At 36.2% G+C, this 26595-nt stretch overlaps 1 protein-coding gene across 3 annotated transcripts in view; it reads right to left on the bottom strand.

The window, feature by feature from the left end:
• Window positions 1-26595, bottom strand: part of NXPH1 (neurexophilin 1) — a 633630-nt gene that overhangs the window by 193696 nt on the left and 413339 nt on the right. For all 3 annotated transcript variants that reach the window (XR_006197112.1, XM_042918775.1, XM_042918785.1), the window contains exon 6: window positions 13600-13731. Coding sequence is in view for 2 of the 3 variants with exons in the window: in XM_042918775.1 (XP_042774709.1) it covers window positions 13630-13731 (102 nt within the window). In the remaining variant the exon portion in view is untranslated. The remainder of the gene's footprint in view (window positions 1-13599; window positions 13732-26595) is intronic.

Here is a 26595-nt window from a genome sequence, read left to right as displayed (position 1 = left end):
GTTGAAAACACTATTTTCCAAAGCATGATCCATAGAAAATTGGTCCCATGAGCTAGTCTTTGAAAGAAATGACTATAGTCAAGTAAGTTCTGAAAATGTTAGAAGATTCACAATTTATATTCAAACTTTTAATATTTTAAGAAGTCCTATCATCATAGTGAGGAAAACTTTGAGCAAAACTTTATCTCAGTATTTCCCCAATTTGACCATGCTATCTTTTGACTGTGAACATCATTCTGCTTAGATGTGCAACTACAGAGTATAAAGAAGATGGTATAGAGTACATTATGTTAAAAAGTATTGTGAGACTTTTAAATTAGGTTATATTTGGACCAAATTTAAGTTTCAGTTAAATATATTATTAAAATTGTTTTAGGTTCACTGATTAGAACAAAGGTGATGCCCAAAGTGTAACGACCAAATTTTAAAAACACAGAAAATTCTCAGTTTAAGAGATGTTTTGATATGTGATTTCCCCTGCATCACATTATGAGTGGTTATAAAATAAAAGATTTTCTTCGTTTTGTTCTAAACAATAATGACACCCAAATGTTTCTTTTAATAAGAAAAATATTAGATTAAATTATTCACTAATCTTTCTAATCTCTTCCATATGTTTTTATACGACCCCTGTAAAAGAGAGAACAGCTCTCCCCTGCCACCTCTCCAATAGAAACCCATAGGGAAAAATCTGTTCTGAAGATACTCCTAGACTTTCTTTGCTCCCTTGCTGTCTCCACTCCTGGAGAGCAGTGGTATATCCAACAAGTAAATGTGGGAGGAATCACTGGGCACATTCAGCTCAGCCCCACCCTGCTTCTATTTGAGAACAGCCTTGCTTTTCAAGACCAGGAATTCTTAGCTTACTCAGTATTTCTTGGGCAAGCTGTCCTTATGGAGAAGCGTGGTGCCTGAACCACCAGATAAATCAGCCTAATTCTGGGGTGTGAACGTCAGATGGATTTAGCTCTAACAATAAATCACATCAGAGAGTTGATCTTTTGACTTCCAAGTTTACTTTTTAATTTCTCAAATTGTATAACATCTGAGTCGAAGAAAATTCTGCTATTTTTGGAGGCTCTCTTATCAACCCTAAAAATCTGCCTCACAAATTTTCATCAAATCCTAAACTAAAAGAACAATAAAAGCTACCTATTTGCTGCATAGAAAATGCCCAGAGATGAGATATCCTTAAAAGACAACATCAGTTTCACACTAGTCTGGTATTTTCAAGTTGAGCCTTTAAAGTATTTTGGACTAATTAGGAAAATTCTAAAAAAAAATCTATATATATATTCAGTGAAACTGTTCAGGACAACCCCCCCCCCCCACCCCACCATGAATGTGTCACTTTGGCATATGGATTAATTTGAGCTGAAGGCAATTGACACCCTGTGGGTTCAAAACAAACTTCTGCTCCTCTCTTAACTATACAGAAGAATCTTAACTGGAAGTTCTTTCCAGAATAAGGGTTATTAGCAAAGATAAATTTTACCTGAGTGACCCATCTGTATGGCACAGCAAACATCTAATTACCAAACATCTGTTCTTCTTGTCCTATGAATTACATTATTTTCCTCTGAAGTTCCAGACACCTACCCCCTTCTCCTTAGTTTAGGTGGACATATATACCTTATTTTGCTGGACTGTCTTTGGAATTTCCATGTCTACGTGAATTCCCTATACATAAGCTATTCAATTTGGTATTTTCCTGTTAATCTGTTTCATGTCAATTTGATTCTTAGTCCAACTTGAAGGACCTTAGGCGACACAGAAATTCTTGCTCCCTGACACTAATAACTAAATACATTGATACAGAAATATAGAAAAAGAGCTCAGTAAGGTCACTTTCTTTCCTATAGAAATATCTCCAGTCTGAGTTCCCCAAAATCTTTTGTTCTTTGTCTTAGAACCAAGTTTGAATGCTTTACTTAAGGTTCCCAATTAACATTATACCTTTCAGAATGCTCAGCTTATTTTTTATACTGTTTCTAGTTCCATGTATAACAATTATTATGCTCACCTACAAGCCTCCTTTATTGGCTTCCTTACTTCCCAATCTCATTTCTCTACTTCCCAAATAAACACTTGCACTCAAACCTTTCTCACAGGGTCTACTAGTAGGTTAACATATAATAGAATGCTCTCCCATGCTATCTACAGGCAAAATATCTTATTTCTTCATCATTGTTACAAAAGCGATATACATTTCATATTATAACATGCTTATATTATCATGTTTATTATATATCATATTATATTTATTACATTTTTATATTGATTATATTATATTACCAATCAGAGGATATAATTTACTTTTACCCCTCTACAATGTGTCAACTCTTGAAAATATTCATCTTGGTGCTCTTAGGACCTAGTATGATGCCTGGAATATTGTATATGCTCAATAATTATTTGTTAAATGAATTTTTTTAAAACATAACTGCAAAAAGGCAAAAACTATGGAGACAGTAAAAACATCAGTGGTTGCCAGGCATTGAGGAAGCAAGAGAGAGTAAATAGGCAGAAAGCAGAAGATTGTTAGGGCAGTATATATACTTTATATGATATAATAATAAATATATGTCTTTATAACATTTGCCCCAACCCATAATATGTATACAACACGAAGAGTGAATCTTAATATAAACTATGGACTTTGGGTGATTACAATGTGCCAATGTAGGTTAATCAACTGTAACAAATGCACCACTCCAAAAAAAGGATGTTATGTATCTGTGGGGACAGGGGATATATGGGAAATCTCTGTACCTTTCCTTCAATTTTGCTGTGAACTTTTAATTATTCTAAAAAAAAAGCATTCATAAAAAAATTAAATACATTGCAACAAATAAAGACCCTAGTATTTGAAATATTATTTAATCTTTTCAAATACTTCTAAGAAAGTGAGGAATCATTTATATGTAAGGAAAAAAAATACATTCTGGGTAAAGCTAAACTGTGGTTGAGAAACAGAATACAAAGCTAAACTTATAAGCATGGAAAGCTTTCTCAGTTAAATCTGTGGTATTTCATAAATTATTTTTATGTGAAAATCCATGTTTCTTAAAATATGACTTTCTATGCAATTTATGCACTTAAGGAGAAAAATACTAAAAAATAGTATTTATCTGATTTTCATAGCATCAAAGGCTTTTATTTTGCACATGATGCTTTTAGTAATGCTAAAGTAGGCTATATACATGTTTCTATTCCAATTAGGCAAATGCTAAATAGTCACCTTGAGGGATAAAAATGATCCTCAAATCACAGCCGTAGTTGTGTCAAACGTCTGCCATTGCTAGTGGGTAATTAAGTATATCATGGCCCCTTGATTCAGAATAAGGACATAAATAAATTGCGAGTGCATGTTTAAATTCTAGTAATTCAGATAGTACTGTATAACATTACTGTATCTAAGTCATCAGAGTTAAATATTTCATGTACATTATGTGGAATAAACTGCTTATACCACCTTCTTCAAATACAAACTCAGTAATTCTCTATTTATAAATTTATTTCTCAGTTTTTTTTCAAATTTATGCTGCTTAAATGTATTTTTTATTATTTTTTAAATATAGTTGATACAAAATGTTACATTAGTTTCAGTTGTACAACATAATGATTCAACTTCTCTGTTTCTTATGCTATGCTCAACACAAGTAACTACCATCTGTCCCATATAATGCTATTACAGTCTAATTGACTATATTCTCTATACTGTGACTTTTATTCCCATGACTTATTCATTCCATAACTGGAAGGCTATATTTCCCACCACCATTTTCTCCATCCTCCTCAGGTCCCTCCCTCTGGCTGCTATCAGTTTGTTTTGTAAATTTCTTTTTTATACATCTTTACCAACAAAAAAATAAAATAAAATAAAATATGTACTCAGAGATATATCTGCATTTTGCTAGGCTTTAACAGTTTATCTAAAACCTGTTTATATCAAACATTAACTTAATTATGTCCAAAAATTCAAAACAAAAGGATAGTGTAAGAGAAACACACTGTTTGGAATCAGACTTAACCTCTCTGAACCTCAGTTTCATCATCAGTAAAATAGGAATGACTGTATCTATAGATCTCATAGCATCATTTTAGGACCAAAAGAGATAACTTGTAAAACACCTAGAACAGTGATTGGAACCTAGTAGAGATTCAATTAATGATTCCTACTTTTAAATTCAGCTATCAAATTGGAAATTTACTACCTATGAAAATTAACGTATAATGCTACATAAATACTCTTGTACAACAGTTTCATAGGATAAAAAGATAAACTAAATGTGCATCTGTTCTTGAAGTTGCTGATGCAAATCTACCAACAGATTTTGCCATATAGTCCTGATATTTTATTTTGATTCTGTCTCATCTAAATCAATTCCTTAAGGAATTGGTATATTTTACAGAAAATATGACCCTTCCTAGATTAACACACTCATCCGTTCCCAGTTCAAAACAACATGAAACTCACATAAAGTCCACATTTCAAAAAAAAAAAAAAAAGCCCGCATTTCATTAATTAATGTAGAAAAGGAAGCTTAATATCACAAATTCCTCTTAAAATTCTTAAACATTTGCAGGTAACTATTTGATTTCCTATGGAATTTAATGAAAGTGTCAGAACAAAGGTAAAGTATAAAGGTGATTCAGAAGAAAGCATACTCTACAAGCAACCAAAATCCTAGCCTTATCTTCTTCAGATAGGTCAACTGGAGTCAGAAATGTAATTTCTCAAAAGATATGGTGAGGCAACCTTCTGGAGAGAGGTAATTTATGAAAGAGCCAAAAGCTGAAGTCTACCCTCTCAAAAGCTGGGGCTAATTTATTTTACTGAATGAGAATATGAGTAACACATCACAGTACCCAGCATACCTAACTGTATGGCTATCTTTAAGGAGCACAGTATAAAAATAAAGCCTTTGGTAAGTCAATGATAAAGGGCTTTAAAAAGTATACTATAAAATGCTAATCAAAAGAAAGATGGAGTGGTTATATTAATTTTTTAAATGTACTTAAGATTCCAGAATATTGCTAAGAATATAGAAGGATATTTCATAAGGAAAAAGTCTTCATTTTTCAGGAAGACATAACATCCTAAATGCGTATGTACCTAATAATTGAAATTCAAAATACATGCAGCAAAAAGAGGCAGAAATGAGGGACGAAATACATAAAACTAAAATTAATAGTTGCAGGCTTCAATTCTCTTCTATAACCAATGGAAAAATAAGTATATACAAAATTGGTAAGGATATAGAATACTGAAATAAGGCCTTTTGTAGCAACGTGGATGAAACTGGAGAGTGTGATGCTAAGTAAAATAAGTCATACAGAGACAGACAGATACCATATGTTTTCACACTTATGTGGATCCTGAGAAACTTAACAGAAGACCATGGGGGAGGGGAAGGGGAAAAAAAAGGTTAGAGAGGGAGGGAGCCAAAACATAAGAGACTCTTAAAAACTGAGAACAAACTGAGGGTTGATGGGGGGTGGAAGGGAGGAGAGGGTTGGTGATGGGTATTGAGGAGGGCACCTGTTGGGATGAGCACTGGGTATTGTATGGAAACCAATTTGACAATAAATTTAATATTAAAAAATAAATAAATAAATAAATAAATAAAATAAAATAAAATAAACTTTATCAACCAATTTGACATAATTCACATTACACAACACTCAAACTATAATAGAACACATATTCTTGTCAAGTGCGTGTGAATCATCCACTAAAACAGACCATATGTTGGCCTATAAAATAAATATCAGTAAATCTAGATATTAAAATTATGTACTGTATAGGGGGTATCCTGGGAAGATGGCCACATAGGAGGACACTGGGCTCACTGCACATCCTGCTGACCACTTAGATTCCACTTACACCTGCCTAAATAACCCAGAAAACCGCCAGAAGACTAGCAGAACGGAGTCTCCGGAGCCAAGCCAGACGAGAGGCCCACAGAAGAGGGTACGAAAGGCGGCTGAGGCGGTGCGCGCTACACGGACTGCCAGGAGGGAGCCAGGGCGGCCTGCAGGCCAAGCAGAGCCCCCAAGTCTAGCTTACAAAAGCGGAGGGGCCGGACGGAATGTGTTCTGACAGCAAATGGGACTTGACATCTGGAAGGTTATAAGCTAACAGCTCTGCTCGGAGAACAGGAGGGCTGGAGGACAACGGGGAAGGGGAGAGTTGTTGAGCCCCAGAGCATAGAGCTCAGCTTGGCGGGGAACAAAGGCGCTCGCCAGCGCCATCTCCCTCGCCCATCCTCCAGCCAATATCCCAAAGGGAACCGGTTCCTGCCAGGGAACTTGCTTGCACCCTGCAAACACCCAACACTGTGCTTCTGCGGATCCATCACTCCACCGGGTCTGACTTCCTCCCGATGCCACAGGGCCCCTCCCGAAGCAGATCTCCGAAGGAAAAGGGAGCTGAGCCTGCCCATCCCGCCTCCATGCACCTTGCCTATCCACCCCAGCTAATACACCAGATCCCCAGCACCACAACCCTGGCAGTGTGCAAGTAGCCCAGACGGGCCACACCACCCCACAGGGAATCCCGCCCCTAAGAGAGGGAAAGAGAAGGTACACACCAGTCTGACTGTGGCCCCAGCGGTGGGCTGGGGGCAGACATCAGGGCTGACTGCGGCCCTGCCCACCAACACAAGTTATTCAAGACAGCACAGGGGAAGTGCCCTGCAGTCCTGCACCACTCAGGGACTATCCAAAATGACCAAAAGGAAGAATTCCCCTCAAAAAAACGTCCAGGAAATAACAACAGCTAACGAACTGATCAAAAACGATTTAAACAATACAACAGAAAGTGAATTTAGAATAATAGTCATAAAATTAATCACTGGGCTTGAAAACAGTATAAAGGACAGCAGAGAATCTCTTGCTACAGAGATCAAGGGACTAAGGAACATCCAGGAGGAGCTAAAAAACGCTATCAGTGAGCTGTAAAATAAAATGGAGACAACCACGGCTCAGATTGAAGAGGCAGAGGAGAGAATAGGTGAACTAGAAGATAAAATTATGGAAAAAGAAGAAGCTGAGAAAAAGAGAGATTAAAAAATCTAGCAGTATAAGGGGAAAATTAGAGAACTAAGTGATGCACTAAAGAGAAATAATATACGCATAATTGGTATTCCAGAGGAGGAAGAGAGAGGGAAAGGTTCTGAAGGTGTACTTGAAGAAATAATAGCTGAGAACTTCCCTGATATGGGGAAGGAAAAAGGCATTGAAATCCAAGAGGCAGAGAGAACTCCCTTCAGATGTAACTTGAATCAATCTTCTGCATGACATACATAGTGAAACTGGCAAAATACAAGGATAAAGAGAAAATTCTGAAAGCAGCTAGAGATAAACGTGCTCTAACATATAAAGAGAGACCTATAAGACTCGTGACCGAGCTCTCTACTGAAACGTGGCAGGCCAGAAAGGAATAGCAGGAGATCTTCAATGTGATGAACAGAAAAAATATGCAGCCGAGAATCCTTTATCCAACAAGTCTGTCATTTAGAATAGAAGGAGAGATAAAGGTCTTCCCAAACAAACAAAAACTGAAGGAATTTGTCACCACGAAACCAGCCCTACAAGAGATCCTAAGGGGGATCCTGTGAGACAAAGTACCAGAGACATCGCTACAAGCATGAAACCTACGGACATCACAATGACTCTAAACCCATATCTTTCTATAATAACACTGAATGTAAATGGACTAAATGTGCCAACCAAACGACATAGGGTATCAGAATGGATAAAAAAACAAGACCCATCTATTTGCTGTCTACAAGAGACTCATTTTAGACCTGAGGACACCTTCAGATTGAGAGTGAGGGGATGGAGAACTATTTATCATGCCACTGGAAGTCAAAAGAAAGCTGGAGTAGCCATACTTATATCACACAAACTAGACTTTAAATTAAAGGCTGTAACAAGAGATGAAGAAGGGAATTATATAACAATCACAGGGTCTATCCATCAGGAAGAGCTAACAATTATAAATGTCTATGCGCCGAATACAGGAGCCCCCAAATATATAAAACAATTACTCATAAACATAAGCAACCTTATTGATAAGAATGTGGTCATTGCAGGGGACTTTAACACTCCACTTACAAAAATGGACAGATCTAGACACACGGTCAATAAAGAAACAAGGGCCCTGAATGATACATTGGATCAGATGGACTTGACAGATATATTTAGAACTCTGTATCCCAAAGCAACAGAATATACTTTCTTTTCAAGTGCACATGTAACCTTCTCCAAGATAGATCACATACTGCATCACAAAACAGCCCTTCATAAGTATACAAGAATTGAAATCATACCATGCATACTTTCAGACCACAATGCTTTGAAGCTTGAAATCAACCACAGGAAAAAGTCTGGAAAACCTCCAAAAGCATGGAGGTTAAAGAACACCCTACTAAAGAAGGGATGGGTCAACCAGGCAATTAGAGAAGAAATTAAAAAATATATGGAAACAACTGAAAATGAAAATACAGCAATCCAAACGCTTTGGGACGCAGTGAAGGCAGTCCTGAGAGGAAAATACATTGCAATCCAGGCCTATCTCAAGAAACAAGAAAAATCCCAAATACAAAATCTAACAGCACACCTAAAGGAAATAGAAGCAGAACAGCAAAGGCAGCCTAAACCCAGCAGAAGAAGAGATATAATAAAGATCAGAGCAGAAATAAACAATATAGAATCTAAAAAAACTGTAGAGCAGATCAATGAAACCAAGAGTTGGTTTTTTGAAAAAATAAACAAAATTGATAAACCTCTAGCCAGGCTTCTCAAAAAGAAAAGGGAGATGACCCAAATAGATAAAATCATGAATGAAAATGGAATTATTACAACCAATCCGTCAGAGATACAAGCAATTATCAGGCAATACTACGAAAAATTATATGCCAACAAACTGGACAACCTGGAAGAAATGGACAAATTCCTAAACACCCACACGCTTCCAAAACTCAGTCAGGAGGAAATAGAAAGCTTGAACAGACCCATAACCAGCAAAGAAATTGAATCGGTTATCGAAAATCTCCCAACAAATAAGAGTCCAGGACCAGATGGCTTCCCAGGGGAGTTCTACCAGATGTTTAAGGCAGAGATAATACCTATCCTTCTCAAGTTGTTCCAAAAAATAGAAAGGGAAGGAAAACTTCCAGACTCATTCTATGAAGCCAGTATTACTTTGATTCCTAAACCAGACAGAAACCCGGTAAAAAAAAGAGAACTACAGGCCAATATCCCTGATGAATATGGATGCAAAACTTCTCAATAAGACTCTAGCAAATCAAATTCAACAGCATATAAAAAGAATTATTCACCATGATCAAGTGGGATTCATTCCTGGGATGCAGGGCTGGTTCAACATTTGCAAATCAATCAATGTGATACATCACACTAATAAAAGAAAAGATAAAAACTATATGATCCTGTCAATTGATGCAGAAAAGGCATTTGACAAAATTCAGCAACATTTCTTAATAAAAACTCTCAAGAAAGTCAGGATACAAGGAACATGCTTAAACATCATAAAAGCCATTTATGAAAAGCCCACAGCTCACATCATCCTCAATGGGGAAAAACTGAGAGCTTTTTCCCTGAGATCAGGAACACGACAGGGATGCCCACTCTCACCGCTGTTGTTTAACATAGTGCTGGAACTTCTAGCATCAGCAATCAGACAACAAAAGGAAATCAAAGGCATCTAAATTGGCAAAGATTAAGTTAAGCTTTCACTTTTTGCAGATGACATGATATTATACATGGAAAATCTGATAGACTCCACCAAAAGTCTGCTAGAACGGATACATGAATTCAGCAAAGTCGCAGGATACAAAATCAATGTCCAGAAATCAGTTGCATTCTCATACACTAACAATGAAGCAACAGAAAGACAAATAAAGAAACTGATCCCATTCACAATTGCAAAAAGAGTCATAAAATACCTAGGAATAAACCTAACCAAAAATTTAAAAGATCTGTAGGCTGACAAGTATAGAAAGCTTATGAAGAAAATTGAAGAAGATATAAAGAAATGGAAAAACATTCCGTGCTCATGGATTGGAAGAATAAATATTGTTAAATGTCAATACTACCCAAAGCAATCTACACATTCAATGCAATCCCAATAAAAATTGCACCAGCATTCTTTTCGAAGCTAGAACAAGCAATCCTAAAATTTGTATGGAACCACAAAAGGCCCCGAATAGCCAAAGTAATTTTGAAGAAGAAGACCAAAGCAGGAAGCATCACAATCCCAGTCTTTAGCCTCTACTACAAAGCTGTCATCATCAAGACAGCATGGTATTGGCACAAAAACAGACATATAGACCAATGGAATAGAATAGAAACCCCAGAACGAGACCCACAAACGTATGGCCAACTCATCTTTGACAAAGCAGGAAAGAACATCCAATGGAAAAAAGACAGTCTCTTTAACAAATGGTGCTGGGAGAACTGGACAGCAACATGCAGAAGGTTGAAACTAGACCACTTTCTCACACCATTCACAAAACTAAACTCAAAATGGATAAAGGACCTGAATGTGAGACAGGAAACCATCAAAACCCTAGAGGAGAAAGCAGGAAAAGACCTCTCTGACCTCAGCCGTAGCAATCTCTTACATGACACATCCCCAAAGGCAAGGGAATTAAAAGTAAAAATGAACTATTGGGACCTCATCAAGATAAAAAGCTTCTGCACAGCAAAGGAAACAACCAACAAAACTAAAAGGCAACCAACGGAATGGGAAAAGATATTTGCAAATGACATATCAGACAAAGGGCTATTATCCAAAATCTATAAAGAGCTCACCAAACTCCACACCCTAAAAACACATAACCCAGTGAGGAAATGGGCAGAAAACATGAATAGACACTTCTCTAAAGAAGACATCCGGATGACCAACAGGCACATGAAAAGATGCTCAACGTCGCTCCTCATCAGGGAAATACAAATCAAAACCACACTCAGATATCACCTCACGCCAGTCAGAGTGGCCAAAATGAAGAAATCAGGAGACTATAGATGCTGGCGAGGATGTGGAGAAACGGGAACCCTCTTGCACTGCTGGTGGGAATGCAAATTGGTGCAGCCACTCTGGAAAACAGTGTGGAGGTTCCTCAAAAAATTAAAAATAGACCTACCCTAGACCCAGCAATAACACTGCTAGGAATTTACCCAAGGGATACAGGAGTACTGAGGCATAGGGGCACTTGTCCCCAGTGTTTATAGCAGCACTCTCAAAATAGCCAAATTATGGAAAGAGCCTAAATGTCCATCAACTGATGAGTGGATAAAGAAATTGTGGTTTATATACATAATGGAGTACTACGTGGCAATGAGAAAGAATGAAATATGGCCCCTTGTAGCAACGTGGATGGAACTGGAGAGTGTTATGCTAAGTGAAATAAGCCATACAGAGAAAGACAGATACCATATGTTTTCACTCTTATGTGGATCCTGAGAAACTCAACAGAAACCCATAGGGGAGGGGAAGGAAAATAAAAAGGAGGTTAGAGTGGGAGAGAGCCAAAGCATAAGAGACTCTTAAAAACTGAGAACAAACTGAGGGTTAATGGGTGGTGGGAGGGAGGGGAGGGTGGGTGATGGGTATTGAGGAGGGCACCTTTTGGGATGAGCACTGGGTGTTCTATGGAAACCAATTTGACAATGAACTTCATATATTGAAAAAAAATTATGTACTGTATAGCCTCTGACTGCAATTGGATTAAAGTAATATCAATAACATACTGATAAAGAAGTCTGGAAAATCCAAAATGTATAGACATATAGATCAATGGAACAAAATAATGTCTAACAGTAGATCTCATGTATAGTTTCAATTAATTTTAGTAAAGTTGTTAAGATAATTCAACAGAGAAAAGGTAGTCATTTCAACAAATGTTGCCACAAGAACTGTACGTTCATTTGGAAAAATATTTCAACCCTTATCTCACACCACACACAAATGCTAACTTCAAATGTATCATAGATCAAAACAAAAAAAGCTAACACTCTAACACCTCTGGGAGAAAATGAATAGACAAAGATTTCTTGGGCAAGATACCAAAATTCATTAACCATATAAAATGATAAATTGGATTCTACTTTTTTTTTTTTAACATTTATTTATTTTTGAGACAGAGAGAGACAGAGCATGAATGGGGGAGGGGCAGAGAGAGAGGGAGACACAGAATCGGAAGCAGGCTCCAGGCTCTGAGCCATCAGCCCAGAGCAAGCAGGCTCCAGGCTCTGAGCCATCAGCCCAGAGCCTGACGCGGGGCTCGAACTCACGGACCGCGAGATCGTGACCTGAGCTGAAGTCAGACGCTCAACCGACTGAGCCACCCAGGCGCCCCTGGATTCTACTCTTCTAAAGACACTTTTAAAAAAATGAAAGGCAAGTGAGGACCAAGAGATATTTGCAGTACATATATCTGACAAAGGCTGGTATTTGGAATATATAAAGATTTTCTACAACTTAGTCATTTTAAAATGGGCAAATATGTCAACAGATAGGTCACAAAAAGAAGATATATGAGTAGCAATAAGCATCTGAAAAGATACCCAGCGTCATGACGGATCGTGACAGAAATGCAAATTGATACTAAAATAATAATGATATATTGTTAAATACTCACTAGAATTGCTAAGATTAAAAAGAATGACAATACCTGGTATTGGGGAAGACACAGGACAATTGCAGCTCTTATAAACTATTGTTGGGAATGTAAAATGTATAAAACCACTTTGTAAACCAGTTCGTTCTTTTTGCTTAAAGGTAAACATACCTTTATCATACAACCCGGAAATTCTACCCTAAGGTATTTACCCAAAGGAAATGGAGAGGTAAGTCCACACAAAGGCTGCACATAAGTATTCAAAGCAGCATTATTTAAAATAGCTAAAAAACTGGAAGCAACTCAAATTTATATCAACAGGTTACTGGATAAGCAAATCGTAGTATTTCTTCACAATGGATTACTACTTGGAAATTAAAAAAAAAACTATTGAATCATAGAACACACAATTAATGAATCTCAAAAACACAATACAGAGCAAAGGAAGCCAGACAAAAGAGTTTATGCTGTATGATTCCTTCTATATGAAATTCTAAAATAAGAAAAAGTATTATCTAGTTAGAGAAGACAGATTAAGTGATGGGGAATTAATTAAAAACAGGAGGCAAATTGTTAGGGTGAACTATACACCTAAAATTATTGCATTTTATTCTATGTAAACTATATATCAATAAATATGATTTAAAAAATCAGTATTCATAAAATATATCATTTAACCTTTATGATTGAGAGAAGTATCATCATCAAATAAAAGTTTTACAATTGACATTTGTCTTAATGTGGATTTCACAGAAGCATTTCCTGAGACAAAGATTTGAATCAAAGTAGTTTATACTGGAGGTGATCATAGAAGGCATCAGAAATGGAGGGAAGAAGTGAAGCAGGGAAGAGAATGAATTCAATAAAGTTTGTTCCATTAGGCAAATTATTACTGGGGGATTTGGCAAACAAGTGTATGGCTCACACATATCAAAGTTAGTTATCCCACCTGAAGATCAGTGGTTGAGGGCTCCTCTGGTCATTGTTGGAAGCCTGTCCCTGGAAGCCTGCAGAGCATTACTTCCTGGGCACTTATCTGCTGTACAGGGAGCAAAGCAGGAGCCAGTAGACAGAGATCCTTCTGGAAAAGAAATGCAGGTGCTGGCAGATCGAAGTTGAATGACTATAGACTGAAATGCTGAGGGGAGTAGGAACTTGAATGGGACACTGTCAGTGCCTGCTACAACATTACTGGAAAAGAACACCCAACAATTTAAACCACATTGCTGATTCAGAAATTTTAGCTATATATAGGTATTAGAGTTGAACACAACTTTGGATCTTTGATAGTTTTATTTGTAGTTTGTTTTTAAGATCAACACATTTTTTACAATAAAGATGTAAGCCCCAGGAACTGACCACAAATTTGAAATCCAGGTTTATGCCATTTGAATATGATGGAAAATATAAATATCAAATTTAGTCATCATCAAAGTACAGAGCAATGTAAAGAGAATACAAAATAGGAACATGATTTAGAAATATTCTAATTATTCTTTCCCACAGTGGTCTTTATTTGGCAAAGAACTACATCTTTCCCATGATCAATCACTAGCAGCAATATATTTAGGGATAAATGTAGTATGTAAGACACTTAACTGTTATAACTATCAAACTATTATTCTGCAACAGAAGAACACTAAATGTTATCTGAGAATCCTAAGAGAATATAAATTCCCACATAATGAAGTGGAACAATTAGACTTGTTATTGTTTTGTTTCTTAACAACTTGAGGAAATTTAGCATCAACCATTATAGTCATAACTGTCTATTCAACTTCCACATATATTTAAATTTTCAAATGAATATGAATTCTACATATTTCATTTCCAGGCACAATACTTTTGAATATATTGTCCCACTACAGTATATCTAAGTAGATTAAATACATTAGCCAGCATACAATGACATACCCAACTACACAATCATTTTTTTCTACACATGTGAATTATAGCATTTACATTTTGTGATTTACAGATTCCTTTTGTCTTCAAAGTTTTGACTGAACATTTCTAAAAAATCTGAGCTCAGGCCTAATGTCAGTACTCACAGATTTTGAAAATTTTGTAGATCAACAGATAATTCTGGTGTCAACACCTGATTTTAAAGTATGCCTCAAATATGTTTCCAGACATTTTTGGACAAGATAAATATTTTAAAAGTTTAAGTTATTTATTCAGTTTTTATTCAGAGGCTTAAAATATATTAGAAATGGTCTTTCTTTACTAGTCACATTACAAATAATTTTTAAATTTGCAGATAGTAGTAGATATAGTAGATAGAGCATTAAAACAGATACACTTTTAAAGTAATCCTCTATAACATCTTTCAAAATTTCCTTTTATTGTTTGATAACTTTGGCCCTGCCCAACTGATCATAATTCCTTATCATCCAATCTTTTTGCTCTTGAACTTATTTACCTTAAAATTTTCTTTTTAATTTTGTTCATGTTTTATTTATTTGTTTTGAGAGAGAGAGAGAGAGTGGGAGGGGCAGAGAGAGGAGGAGAAAAAGAATCCCAGGCAGGCTCCACACTGTCAGTGCAGAGCCTGACACAGGCTTGATCTCACAACCATTGTGAGATCATGACCTGAGTCCAAAACAAGAGTTGGACACTTAACCAACTGAGCCACACAGGTGTCCCAAAACTCCTTTTTAAATAGATGGCTCTCTCTTTAAATAAGATCTCTCTTCCAAGAAAAAGGAATATACATACAATTTGGGGAGTTTCTTAGCCTCCATAAAAGCTAATTCTGGAAGCCCTACCCTATCTGCAGATTACATGTAGGTCTGCTTAGTCATGAATTGGATATCAAGTTTTAAAACAGAACATGAAGAGATTTACATGTTATACTTTTCTATTTACTTATTCATTCCAATTTATATTAAAGTGGTTTTTCTTTCAAATTTTCAACAACGGATTGATACACTATGTGAAAGCTCTTTATACATTTTTTAAAATCACCACCTGAAGAAAATGTGCAAATCTCATAATACCTTTAAGAATAATAAAAGTAATTGTCAGAATGGACCAAAAGCAGATATATAGACTTTTAGAAACATAAAATCAATTTTTTCCCTTCCGTGAGTTCCAAAGAAATTAGAGCAAACTTACTAGTTCATAGGGATCAGAAGGTGAATGAGTATCTGTAACTTCCAGTGAATTTTAAATCAGGTTGTAAAATACGTGTGTTTTTATAAAAGCATCTGTTTTTATATGTTACTGTATATAAAAAATAAGACATCATTGACTTCTCTCTTTCTCTCACATATCACAACCAGTCCAACTGTCATTCTTGGGCTCTCCCTTTGGAATATATGCAAACCTAATGATTTATTTCTGCTAAAACTGCTACCACTATGATCTAAATCCAAGCCTTCATCACCTCCTACCTACACTCTTCCCCCATATAGTCCATTCTCCATAGTGAAGTCAGAGTGGTCCATTTAGAACACATCTGCTTTAAACCCTCTGAAGGTTCCTTTCACATTGATAGGTAAATTCCAACTCCTGCTTCCTTTCTTAGCTCATCTTCTAAGATTCTCTCCAGTGCTCACTCTGCTCCAGCCACTCTAGCTGGTTTGCCTTTCCTTAAATGCATGCCAAGTGAGCCCTTGACTCAGGTATTTATTATTGCTTTTCCCTATTCATGGAATGCTCTTGCCCTAAATATCCATCTGACTAGCTCCCTCACTTCCTTCAAATGTCACTGTAGAAGAACCACTTTTCTAAGCCCCACAATATAAAGATTAAAAATTAAATTAAAAAACAATAAACCTCTGTACCCTCTCTCTGCTTTGTCTTCATAGTACTTATTACCATCAGACATACAATGTATGTACTTAGTGAGTGCTGTCTCCTCCCACTAGATTATAAGCTACATAGGGCATGAACCTTGCCGATATTGTCCACTGCTGTATCCTTAGGACCTTATACCAGTGCATGACACATAGTAGGTATTCCATAAATGTGTGTAAAAACAATAACTGAACACTTGTGTGAAAAGTCTTACAGACACCTACTTCCACCCCCTCTTGGCCTCCTTTATGTCCCACTCCGAAGGTCCCAGAGCCATCTCCTTGGAAATTTACGGGTTCTTGGGACCCACTTGCAAATCATGACTGTAATCTAGAAACACTATTTTGCAGACACACAAGTAGGAGTTCTCAGGGAAAATGGGGAAAACATAACTGGAATGTGATGAAAAGAGTGTTAGACGTGTAGCCTGATGAATTAGGTTCAGTCCTATTCTCACTTCAGGGTATTTCCCTTTGCAAAGCCCTAGAAGATATCCTAAACATTCTATTCCTTTTAGTGTGTCAGTGTTTGGGATCAATTTCTACAGTTAGCCACAAACTGTAAACATGTAACTGAAAAAGGGAGGAAAAAAAAGAATGATTAAAGGTGTGAGTTTATCCTCTACCCATCTCCATGTTTCTATAATTATCCCTTTAATCCAAAACCATTATTTATAAAGATTATTTAAGCCAGTATAAAGTTAAGGATTATATTGGATGGAAAATATCATTAAGGTCACACATCCTCTTTGCTTTTTGTTTTAATAAATTACTCTGTCCTTAAATATATGTATCTCCATATTAAAACTTCTCTGTTTCAGAATCGGTATGCTAACATTGCATCTCCCACATGATATATATCAACAAATTCTATCAAAAGAATGAAATAATATCTAGCAGATGTTAATTTCAAGTCACATAATCAACTGTGGAATAAATGAAATTTTACCTTTCTATAACTTAATTTTTACCTTAATCCCAAATTGTACCATATGGAGAACACTAAAATCTCAGCCAATTGAGGCCAATTTCAGTCTATCTAGGGGTTCTCCCAACCTGTTCCCAAGGTTGCATAAAACTCGTGGGGCATGTATAATGCCATGGTGTTGGCAGGAGATGGTACCAGGTTCCATTTATTATCAGCCCACACTGGCCTCCCCGGAGACACCCATCCCATCTGGGTTCCAGTAGTCAAGTCTGGGTAGATTTCTCCTGCCTACTCCTCTCAACCTCAAGGCACTGTGGTTACGCTGGGCTCTGCCAAGTTTATGGCACTCTTGGATACAAGAGAAAACTTTCTGCTGTTCTCATGACACTTTTTATACCCCATTCCCGGTGGCCTAGATATTCCATGCAGCCATCTCAACTCTGAAGCAGGTGCTGCTGCTTCCCCAGATTCCATCCTGAAGCAAGTACCACCTCCTGCTCTCAGGTTCCCAAGTGTTCAGAGCATAAGGCTCTTTCCCAGAGACACACTGGCATTCATAATCTTGCCTCCACCAGTGACTTCCTTCACAGCGTGAATAAGGAGCACCTATTCTGAGTGAGGAGCAAACTGGCTCTGTATGATCTTAACTTTTCCCAACAGATTCTATTAGACATGACATACAATTTTTGCCCTAATGTTCCAAGGCCTTCCTTTTGATATACATAACTCAAGCTAAAGGAAAACAAAACAGCAAACTAAGAAACTTTTTTGGACAAACCCATTTGCTCGGCTAAATTTTTAAAAATAAATTTACAGGAGCAGGGGCCCGAATGTGGAAAGCTATAGTTGTCTAAGTCATGGAAAGCCCCCATAGCCCAGAGAAATAAAGTAAAAGAGTATATGGAGGCTTGAAAGCATCTACTTATAAAGGTCCTGCATGAGTAATATCTAATAGATATCTGGTAAGAGGAGAGGGGAGGACAGGGGAGGGGAAAATATCTATGAACTGAAGAAAAAAAAGAACTACATTTTAAACTCAACTAATCCCTCAGTTTTTACAACTTATGTAGAGTAAAATACTATACATATTTCAAACTTGAACAGAAGTGTTATTTTAATGATAACTCAATTTTCCCTAACATTGAGGGGGGTGGGGAATGAAAAGATAAGTATCAGGCTCAGTTAACAAAAAAGGAAGAACTCATAAGTGATTTATAACATGACAAAATTTGAGCAGGATTCTAGTTAAATGAATGGAGTATAACGTGCCTGCCTACTTATGCTTTCTTTGAAAGAATATTAATTTTGAACATGAGCAAAACATGTGTAAAATAAAAAATCAGAACGAGTATCCCTGTTATAGTCAGAAGGCCAGGGTATTAAGAGTACTCCAATTCCTGTTTTGTGTATAAAGCTGTCTCTAAAAAACTTGAGGAAGTAAAGCAAGAAAATGGTTATAATTTGTTGGTGTGTTTGTTCTACGAGTAAGATACGGCAAATGAATAATGAAACCTGTCTGAAAAGACGATTGAGCAATCCTTCCAAATGCACCCATCCACTTCTGCTGTATGTAGAAAATACCATCATGTGTTGTTTCCCCTTTGTGAAGAAAACCTAATTCAAAGCCTATAATAACAGGAAGGCAGAAAACAAATTATGAAAAGGCATAACGAGTTGACTGAAAATCGTATTAAAATTACTTGACTCATTTTTGAGAAAAAATTGAAGCCATTTTGCTGAAGATGTCCTAAACATACAGTAGGATTTTCCCGAAACGAGATTCCTATGCAGGGGATGGGTAATTCAAAAGTACATTATAGCTCTGCTCATCCCTGACCATCAAATTTCATACTCATCAAGCTCAAAGACACTTCTGGCCCCAAATCAAAAATGATTTCACAAAAAACGGTTTACGAAACAACACTGGCTACCACAGCACATTGGCATAGACAGGCCACTGCAGAGCTGGTTTTGCCCAAACCGGGGCCAGGACTGAATTTGCCACAGGATTCTGAGGGCTCCTTCAGCTTTTGCTTAAGAAAAACAAATGGATTAAATGAATTATTCATCTCTTTTCCATGTAATGATTCTCTGCTTATGCTCATATTAAATGTGCTAATTTTGCATACACTTTTTTTCAATGCAATTTGAAAAAAACAAAAAAATTAAAGTAATAGGATGAACGGTTGAAAAAGTCAGGCTCCGGAGACATAGAGATGGGATGACTCCTACATGTATCACTTAAGAGCTGTGCCACTCAGGACAAGTTAGTTCACGTCTCCGGGCATCAGACTCCTCATTGGAACAAGGGCCCTCATGAAAGGCCTGTACAGCTTAAATGGGTGGGGCCACGGAGGAACTCAGCATCTTTAAGTGTTCGATAAATATTAGCCATTACAAGGGACTTGCACCCCTTTTTCTTTGGGGTGAAGGGAGTAGTAAGAGAAAATAACATTTGCTTACCTCTCTGAAAAAGTTCACCAGCGAGGTCCAAGTCCAGTTCACATGGCCACATAGGAAGGTCCTCAACTCACCTCCTCCCACAGACACTAAATCTAAAGCTACATATGGAACAATTTCCACTGGGGGGAAAAAAAAAAAACTAAACTAAAAACTATCAGAGCCACTCCTTCACACTGGGAAGGAGAGGGAGAACACACACTGAAGCGGCCAGGAGAGGGAGAAACACAGTCTCGCCGACCAGAAGGAATGCAGAACCTGGAGCTTCTCTCCGAGGAGCTAAGTTTTCATATCTCACATGGCACACCCCACCTCTTAACACCTGCCCTGAGAGACAGCCTCCAAGACACCCAGCTTGGAAACCACACAAGCTCTCCTCTGTGAGACCCAGAGGGCTGTGCGAACTGAGGAATGGCTCTTAAAGGGCCCGTGCGCAGACTCACCTGCTCCAAAGCCCCGCACACAGGAGCTGTTTGAAAAGTGCCCAGACTTTATGGGAAAGAGGCTCATTTCCTGATTTTAAAGCACTGGGCTCAGAAGCTGAGATACTCTCTGGGAGGGAGCTTAGTGAGAGCCATGTTTACTCTCTCTCTCTACCTTGTTGAAGCTGTCAGGCTCCATCTCTTTTTTTTTCTGACTTTTATTTATTTATTTATTTATTTTTAACTTATTAAACTAAAAAACAAATGGAGACCAGCTTTAAAAAAAATCCCTGAGGACTTCCAATTATGGAATGAGTAAATCACAGGGGTAAAAGGCACTGCATAGGAAATATAATCAGTGATATCATAATAGCGTTGTGCGGTGACTAATAGTAGCTACAGCTTGTGGCGAGCATAGCATAATGTGTAACGTCCAATCACTGTGTTGTACACCTGAAACTAATGTAACAATGTGTATCAATTCTACCTCAATTTAAAAAAATTCCGGGACTCCTGGGTACTCAGTTCGTTGAGCATCAGACTCTTGATTTCGGCTCAGGTCATGATCTCGTTCGTGGTTTGTGAGTTCGAGCCCCATGTCAGGCTCACATTGACAGTGTGGAGCCTGTCTGGGATTCTCTCTCTCTCTCTCTCTCTGCCCCTCCCTCCACCAAAATAAATAAACTTTGAAAAAAATTTCTTTTAATTCCCTGAGCAGACAAAAGCAGTTTAGTCATAGAAAGTTAACTTTAGCTTATTTTGCAAGACTAACTTAACCTGAGTCATTTCTTGCTTATGCCTCTGGGAATCATAAGCAAAACTTAAACTGCTTCCCAAAATTGATATGAGGTAACTACTAACCAATTCCCTATCATTTAAGAAAATTTTAATACCGTAACTAGTCACTGTGAAGAACACAGTCACAGCTCACTACACAAGCTGCTTTATAACAATATACCCCTGAGCTGCACTCCACATTTTGGTCTGAGTGTTATCAGTGCGTGCATGATAAACTTTTACTAATTAGTATTTCAATAACTATTTGGTTTTACTTCTGGCATTTCTGAACTTCTGACAGTTCAAGTCATCAGATATGGGGTACAAAGAAGACCCCTCCAATAACTCTGAGGCCCATGAGCAAAAAAGTGCCAGTATCCACAGAGCCCACTGAGTTCCCTGCTTTCTGGCTCATCCTGGAGTTTGAGGGTAAGTCCCTTGGACCCAAGCTCTGTTCTCTTTGTATTTTGAGCTCTCCAACTTTATCGTGCATGACTGTATTTTGTATGCTGAAGCTTCTTGTTAAGTCACCCTATTCTGTTCAAAAGGGGGAAAATACATAATTCCCTGTGTTTTTGGAAAAGCTATGAAGAAACAAGTCACCTCAAATTTAAGACATCTTAGGGAATCTAAGGGCAAAGATGGACTCCACCTTGTCAAATCACTTTCATCACCTCTGTCAAAAAATTCCTTTTTCTTCAGTGTATACCCATCATGGAACCAGAAACTTGTAACTTTTTAGAAAATTGGTGAACTTTGGATAATTTGTAATCGTAGTAGCTACTTTGGAGAAACCTTACCTTGAGTAAGTCTACCTTAAAGGATGTCCCTCACAAGACAGGGTGTCAACCTTCTTACAGACAATGGATGCATTCTTTGATGGTATCCAGAAGCTTCTAAAAAAAAAAACTAAAATGCTCCAAAAATAGCTCTAAAAGGATTCTTACACCATGAAAATAAAAATTTTCAGTAATAAAGTTTGGCCATCTGAGAGGTAAACTTAACTTCCTCATTCATTTTCTAGAAACACAATTTGGATCCAACTGTTCTTTTATAAACTAGTAAGTTTTTATAGCTAAAATTTTAGAGTAAAAAATGTGAGGTCTCTGTGTCTGCCTATAGGTTTATGTATGTCTATGTATATGTATTATAGATGTGTGATGTTTTTCTACTTCAGATGGTATTGCCAAAGTTAATTTGTAAAGAGACCTATTTCGTTGGCTTAGAGAAAAATAAGTGTTTTATATACAGTATTTCTAAAACTCTCAGAAATATACAAACTAACCCAAATATTTTTCAAGTTCATATGATCTGAGACAAACTTTGATAAGTAAAAGCTAGTTTTAAGTTTGTTGATTTAATAAAACAATAGTTTCTTCACAGTTATCAACATGAAGGTAATGCAGACATACAACTTTTTCTACCTGGGTTTACCTGAGTTAAATAAGCTTATGCTATCTCCATATTACAAAATTTGTCAACAACAAAAATAGCTTAAGATGAGCTATTTGATGTCTAATCCAAACATAGTTGCTAAAAGCAAGTAATTTAAATAAATGCAAATAAAAGTTTATGCTAAGTTAAACTAAATAATATTGATTTGATTCGCTATTCATTGAATATCAAAATTATCTCCAAATAAAATAAATGCTAAACATAGGTTTGTCTTCTCTTGTCTTTTTTAACATCTTTACAGAAAGACAAAAGATATTTGGGTCTATTAGCAAACATGTTTTGTGTCACATTGAAAAATTTACTATGAGGAAGAATATACTTTAGAAATTATTAAATATGTTTATAAATTTGCCAGTCCAGAATTGCTTCCTAGGAATTAAGGATTCTAAGGGTTAAGAATTCTAAGTAAAATATGTGATAAAATCTCCTGGAAATAATAAAGGTGAGACAAAACAACTGTATATGAAAAATAGGTAAGGAAAATAGAATGTGTTTTTTTGGATAAGGAAAGGTATAAAAGACACAAGGGGGGCGGGGGGTTTGGCAGGAAAGCTGGTGAAGGAAAAAAGAAAGTAATTTTGTCTTAAAATAGAATGATTATTCCAGAATGAAGAAAAGGGGGGTGGACAAAGGGTGAATGGACATAAAAAAGTTGTAGAAGTCTATGGAAAAGAAATCTAGGAGACACAGATTGAAATGGATTTAGTTATTTTTTTAAAAAAAGGAGTTTTAATATCAAAAGTATACTAGTATAAAATCTCTCTGTTAAAAGAACAAGGTTTTCTTAGATTATTGGTCTGCTCTTAATAAGAAATTTATAAATAAAGATTTTCCTTTAAGGTCTGTGCCTGGGAAACCAAGATTCTGTGTCTTCTCAAAATATTTCCTGTATGCAATGTTATCTTTATCAGGTCTTTGACTACTTAAAAACAATAACAACTGAGTCTTCTCTATTAAAAGAGCTAAGTTGTTTTTTGTTTTTTTGTTTTTTTGTTTTTACTACAGTCTAACTTTCTGTATTCTCCCTAGAATCTTTTGGCACTTGGGTTGCATGGATAAATAGGTATTGTTTCACAGTGACCTGTGATACTATTTGATCAAATGTTTTAAAAATTTTGGCATTTTAAGTAAACTTCCCCAAATCAAATTCTAAATGAAGTCTTTTTGCTCTTGAATGAACTTGGACTTTTCCAGAGGGTACCTAGAAGTTCTCAAAACAGTTGCTCTCAGGGTGCCTGGGTGGCTCAGTCTATTGAGCGTCCGACTTCGGCTCAGGTCATGATCTCACAGAGCATGGGTCTGAGCCCCACGTTGGGCTCTGTGCTGACATCTCAGAGCCTGGAGCCTGGTTTGGAGTCTGTGTCTCCCTCTCTCTCTGCCCCTCCACTGCTCATGCTCTGTCTCTCTGTCTCTCAAAAATAAACATTAAAAAAAATTAAAAAAAAAAACAGTTACTCTCTATCCTATAAAAAGAGCAATGTTATTTGCTTAGCCTTATTTGATATGCTAAAGTTCATGGAAAATGTCAAATAAAGAGTAATATTTAAACTTCTAGATCACATTTATATGGGAATATATATAATTAAAGTAAGTAATTCAGAAATTAAATACCTAAAACTTATGTGTTCTGGTATAATGTTATCAGTTATAATTCTACTTATTGCTTTACAACATATGTCAGAGAAATAATCAAATTTTGTTGTCAACTCTGCCATAATAAACTCATACCAGAACATTACCAGGCCATTTTTAGGTCTTTTGTCTTTTATAGGCAGTTTTTGTTTTACTCTGATCCTTTTGCAAAGTCTTCCTGAAAAGTGTTTCTCTTCAAGGAGATTCATAGAAAAGACTCTGACAAGCACAGGTTTCTGATAACTTTAAGATTATAACACAAAACTAGGTTAGAATTTCTAAAACTCTAATGGAAATCTCATTGATCTATAAAGCTGCTAACCCAAGATGAAGTAAAACAAGAATTAATTACAGGTGACGGAATCAACTGATGGAGGTGACTATAATTTTTATGGCTTTATTTAAAGCATTGCTGTTCTTTAATGTTTTGTTTCCCAGATTTAAAGACTGACTCGTGGAGAAATAGAAAATCTAACATACTGATTACTACTAGTAGGGGAAAGAATCACTAATCAAAAACCTCCCAAAAACAAAAGTATAGGACCAGAAGGCTTCACTGGTGAATTCTACCAAACACTTAAAGAAGAATTAATACTGATCCTTCAAAAATTCTCCCAAAAAATAGGAAGAAATACTTCCAAACTCACTTTTGTGAGGCCAGCAGTCCCATGATACCAAAATCAGGCAAGGATACCACAAGAAATACCATCATCATCTATGATGAACATAGATGCAAAATCCTCAACCAAGCATTAGCAAACTGAATTCAACAATACATTAAAAGGAGCACACACTATGATCAAGTGGGATTTATTCCAGGCATGCAAGAATGGTTCAACATTTGTAAATAAGTCTACATGATATACCACACTAACAAAATGAAGTATAAAAATAATATCACCATCTCAATAAATGCAGAAAAAACATTTAATAAAATTCAACATCCATTTATGATAAGAACTGTCAACAAAGTGGGTATAAAGGGAACATACCTTAACACAATAAAGGCCATATATGATAAGCCCACAGCTAACATCACACTCAATAGTGAAAAGCTGAAAGCTTTTCCTCTAAGATCAGGAACAAGACAAGGATGCATATTCTCCCCAATTTTATTCAACATTGGAGGTCCTAGGTGAAAAAAAAGAAATAAAAGGTATCCAAGTTGGAAAGGAAGAAGTAAAACTCACTATTTGCAGATGACCTGATATTCTATATAGAAAACCCTAAAGACTCCACCAAAAAACTGTTAGAACTAGTAAACAAATTCAGTTAAGTAGCAGGATACAAAATCAACATACAGAAATACATTGCATTTCTATACACTAATAACAAAATACCAGAAAGAGAAATTCAAAGCACACCCATTTACAATTACATTAAAAAATACTTAGGAATAAACTTAACCAAGGAGGTGAATATTCTGTACACTGAAAACTATAAGACACTGATGAAAAAAATTGAAAAAATTGCCAAAAAAAAATGGAAAGATATTCTGTTCTCATAAATTGGAGGAATTAATATTATTAAAATGTCCATACTACCTAAGCAATCTACAGATTCAACATGATCCCAACAAAATACCAACAGCATTTTTCACAGAACTAAAACAAATAATGCTAAAATTTGTACGGAACCACAAAAGACCTCAATAACCAAAGCAATCTTGAGAAAGAAGAATAAAGGTGGAGGTATCACACTCCCTGATTTCAAACTGTATTACAAAGCTATAGTATTCAAAACAACATTGGCATAAAGACAGACACATAGATCAATGGAAAAGAATAGAGAGGCCAAAAATAAACCCACACAAATATGGTCAACTAATTTAAACAAAGGAGCCAAGAATATATAATGGAAAAAGGACAATATCTTCAAAAAATAATGTTGAGAAAACCAAAGAGCCACATGTAAAAAAATAAAATATAAGTAAATAAATAAGTAAATATAAAAATAAAACAAAACAAAGAAACTGTACCACTGTCTTTCACCATACACAAACTTAACTGAAAATGGATTAAAGACTTGAATGTATGATCTAAAACTATAAAACTCTTAGAAGAAAATATAGGTGGTAATTTCTTTGACATTAGTCTTGTGATGATTTTTTGGGGATCTTACATGAAAAGCAAAGGCATCAAAAGCAAAAATAAATACATGGGACTACATCAAACTAGAAAGCTTCGGTGCTGCAAAGGAAATCATCAACAGAATGAAAAGGCTGTTTAGTAAGTAGAAGAAAATATTTGTAAATCATATATCTGAGAAGGGGTTAATATCCAAAAAATACAAAGAACTACAACTCAATAGCAAAACTAACAAACTAAAAAATCCAATTAAAAATGGTCAGAAGATATGAATAGAAAGTTTTCCAAAGAAGACATACAAATGACCAACAGACACATAAAAAAGATATTCAATATCACTAATCATCAGGGAAATAATATATTTCCTTATCAATAAGATTACAA

This window comes from Panthera leo, chromosome A2 (genome assembly GCF_018350215.1).
Source record: "Panthera leo isolate Ple1 chromosome A2, P.leo_Ple1_pat1.1, whole genome shotgun sequence".
In the NCBI taxonomy this organism is placed as follows: Eukaryota; Metazoa; Chordata; class Mammalia; order Carnivora; family Felidae; genus Panthera; species Panthera leo.
Note: the sequence above shows the minus strand (reverse complement) of the source record. Positions and strands in the feature narration are given on the sequence as shown.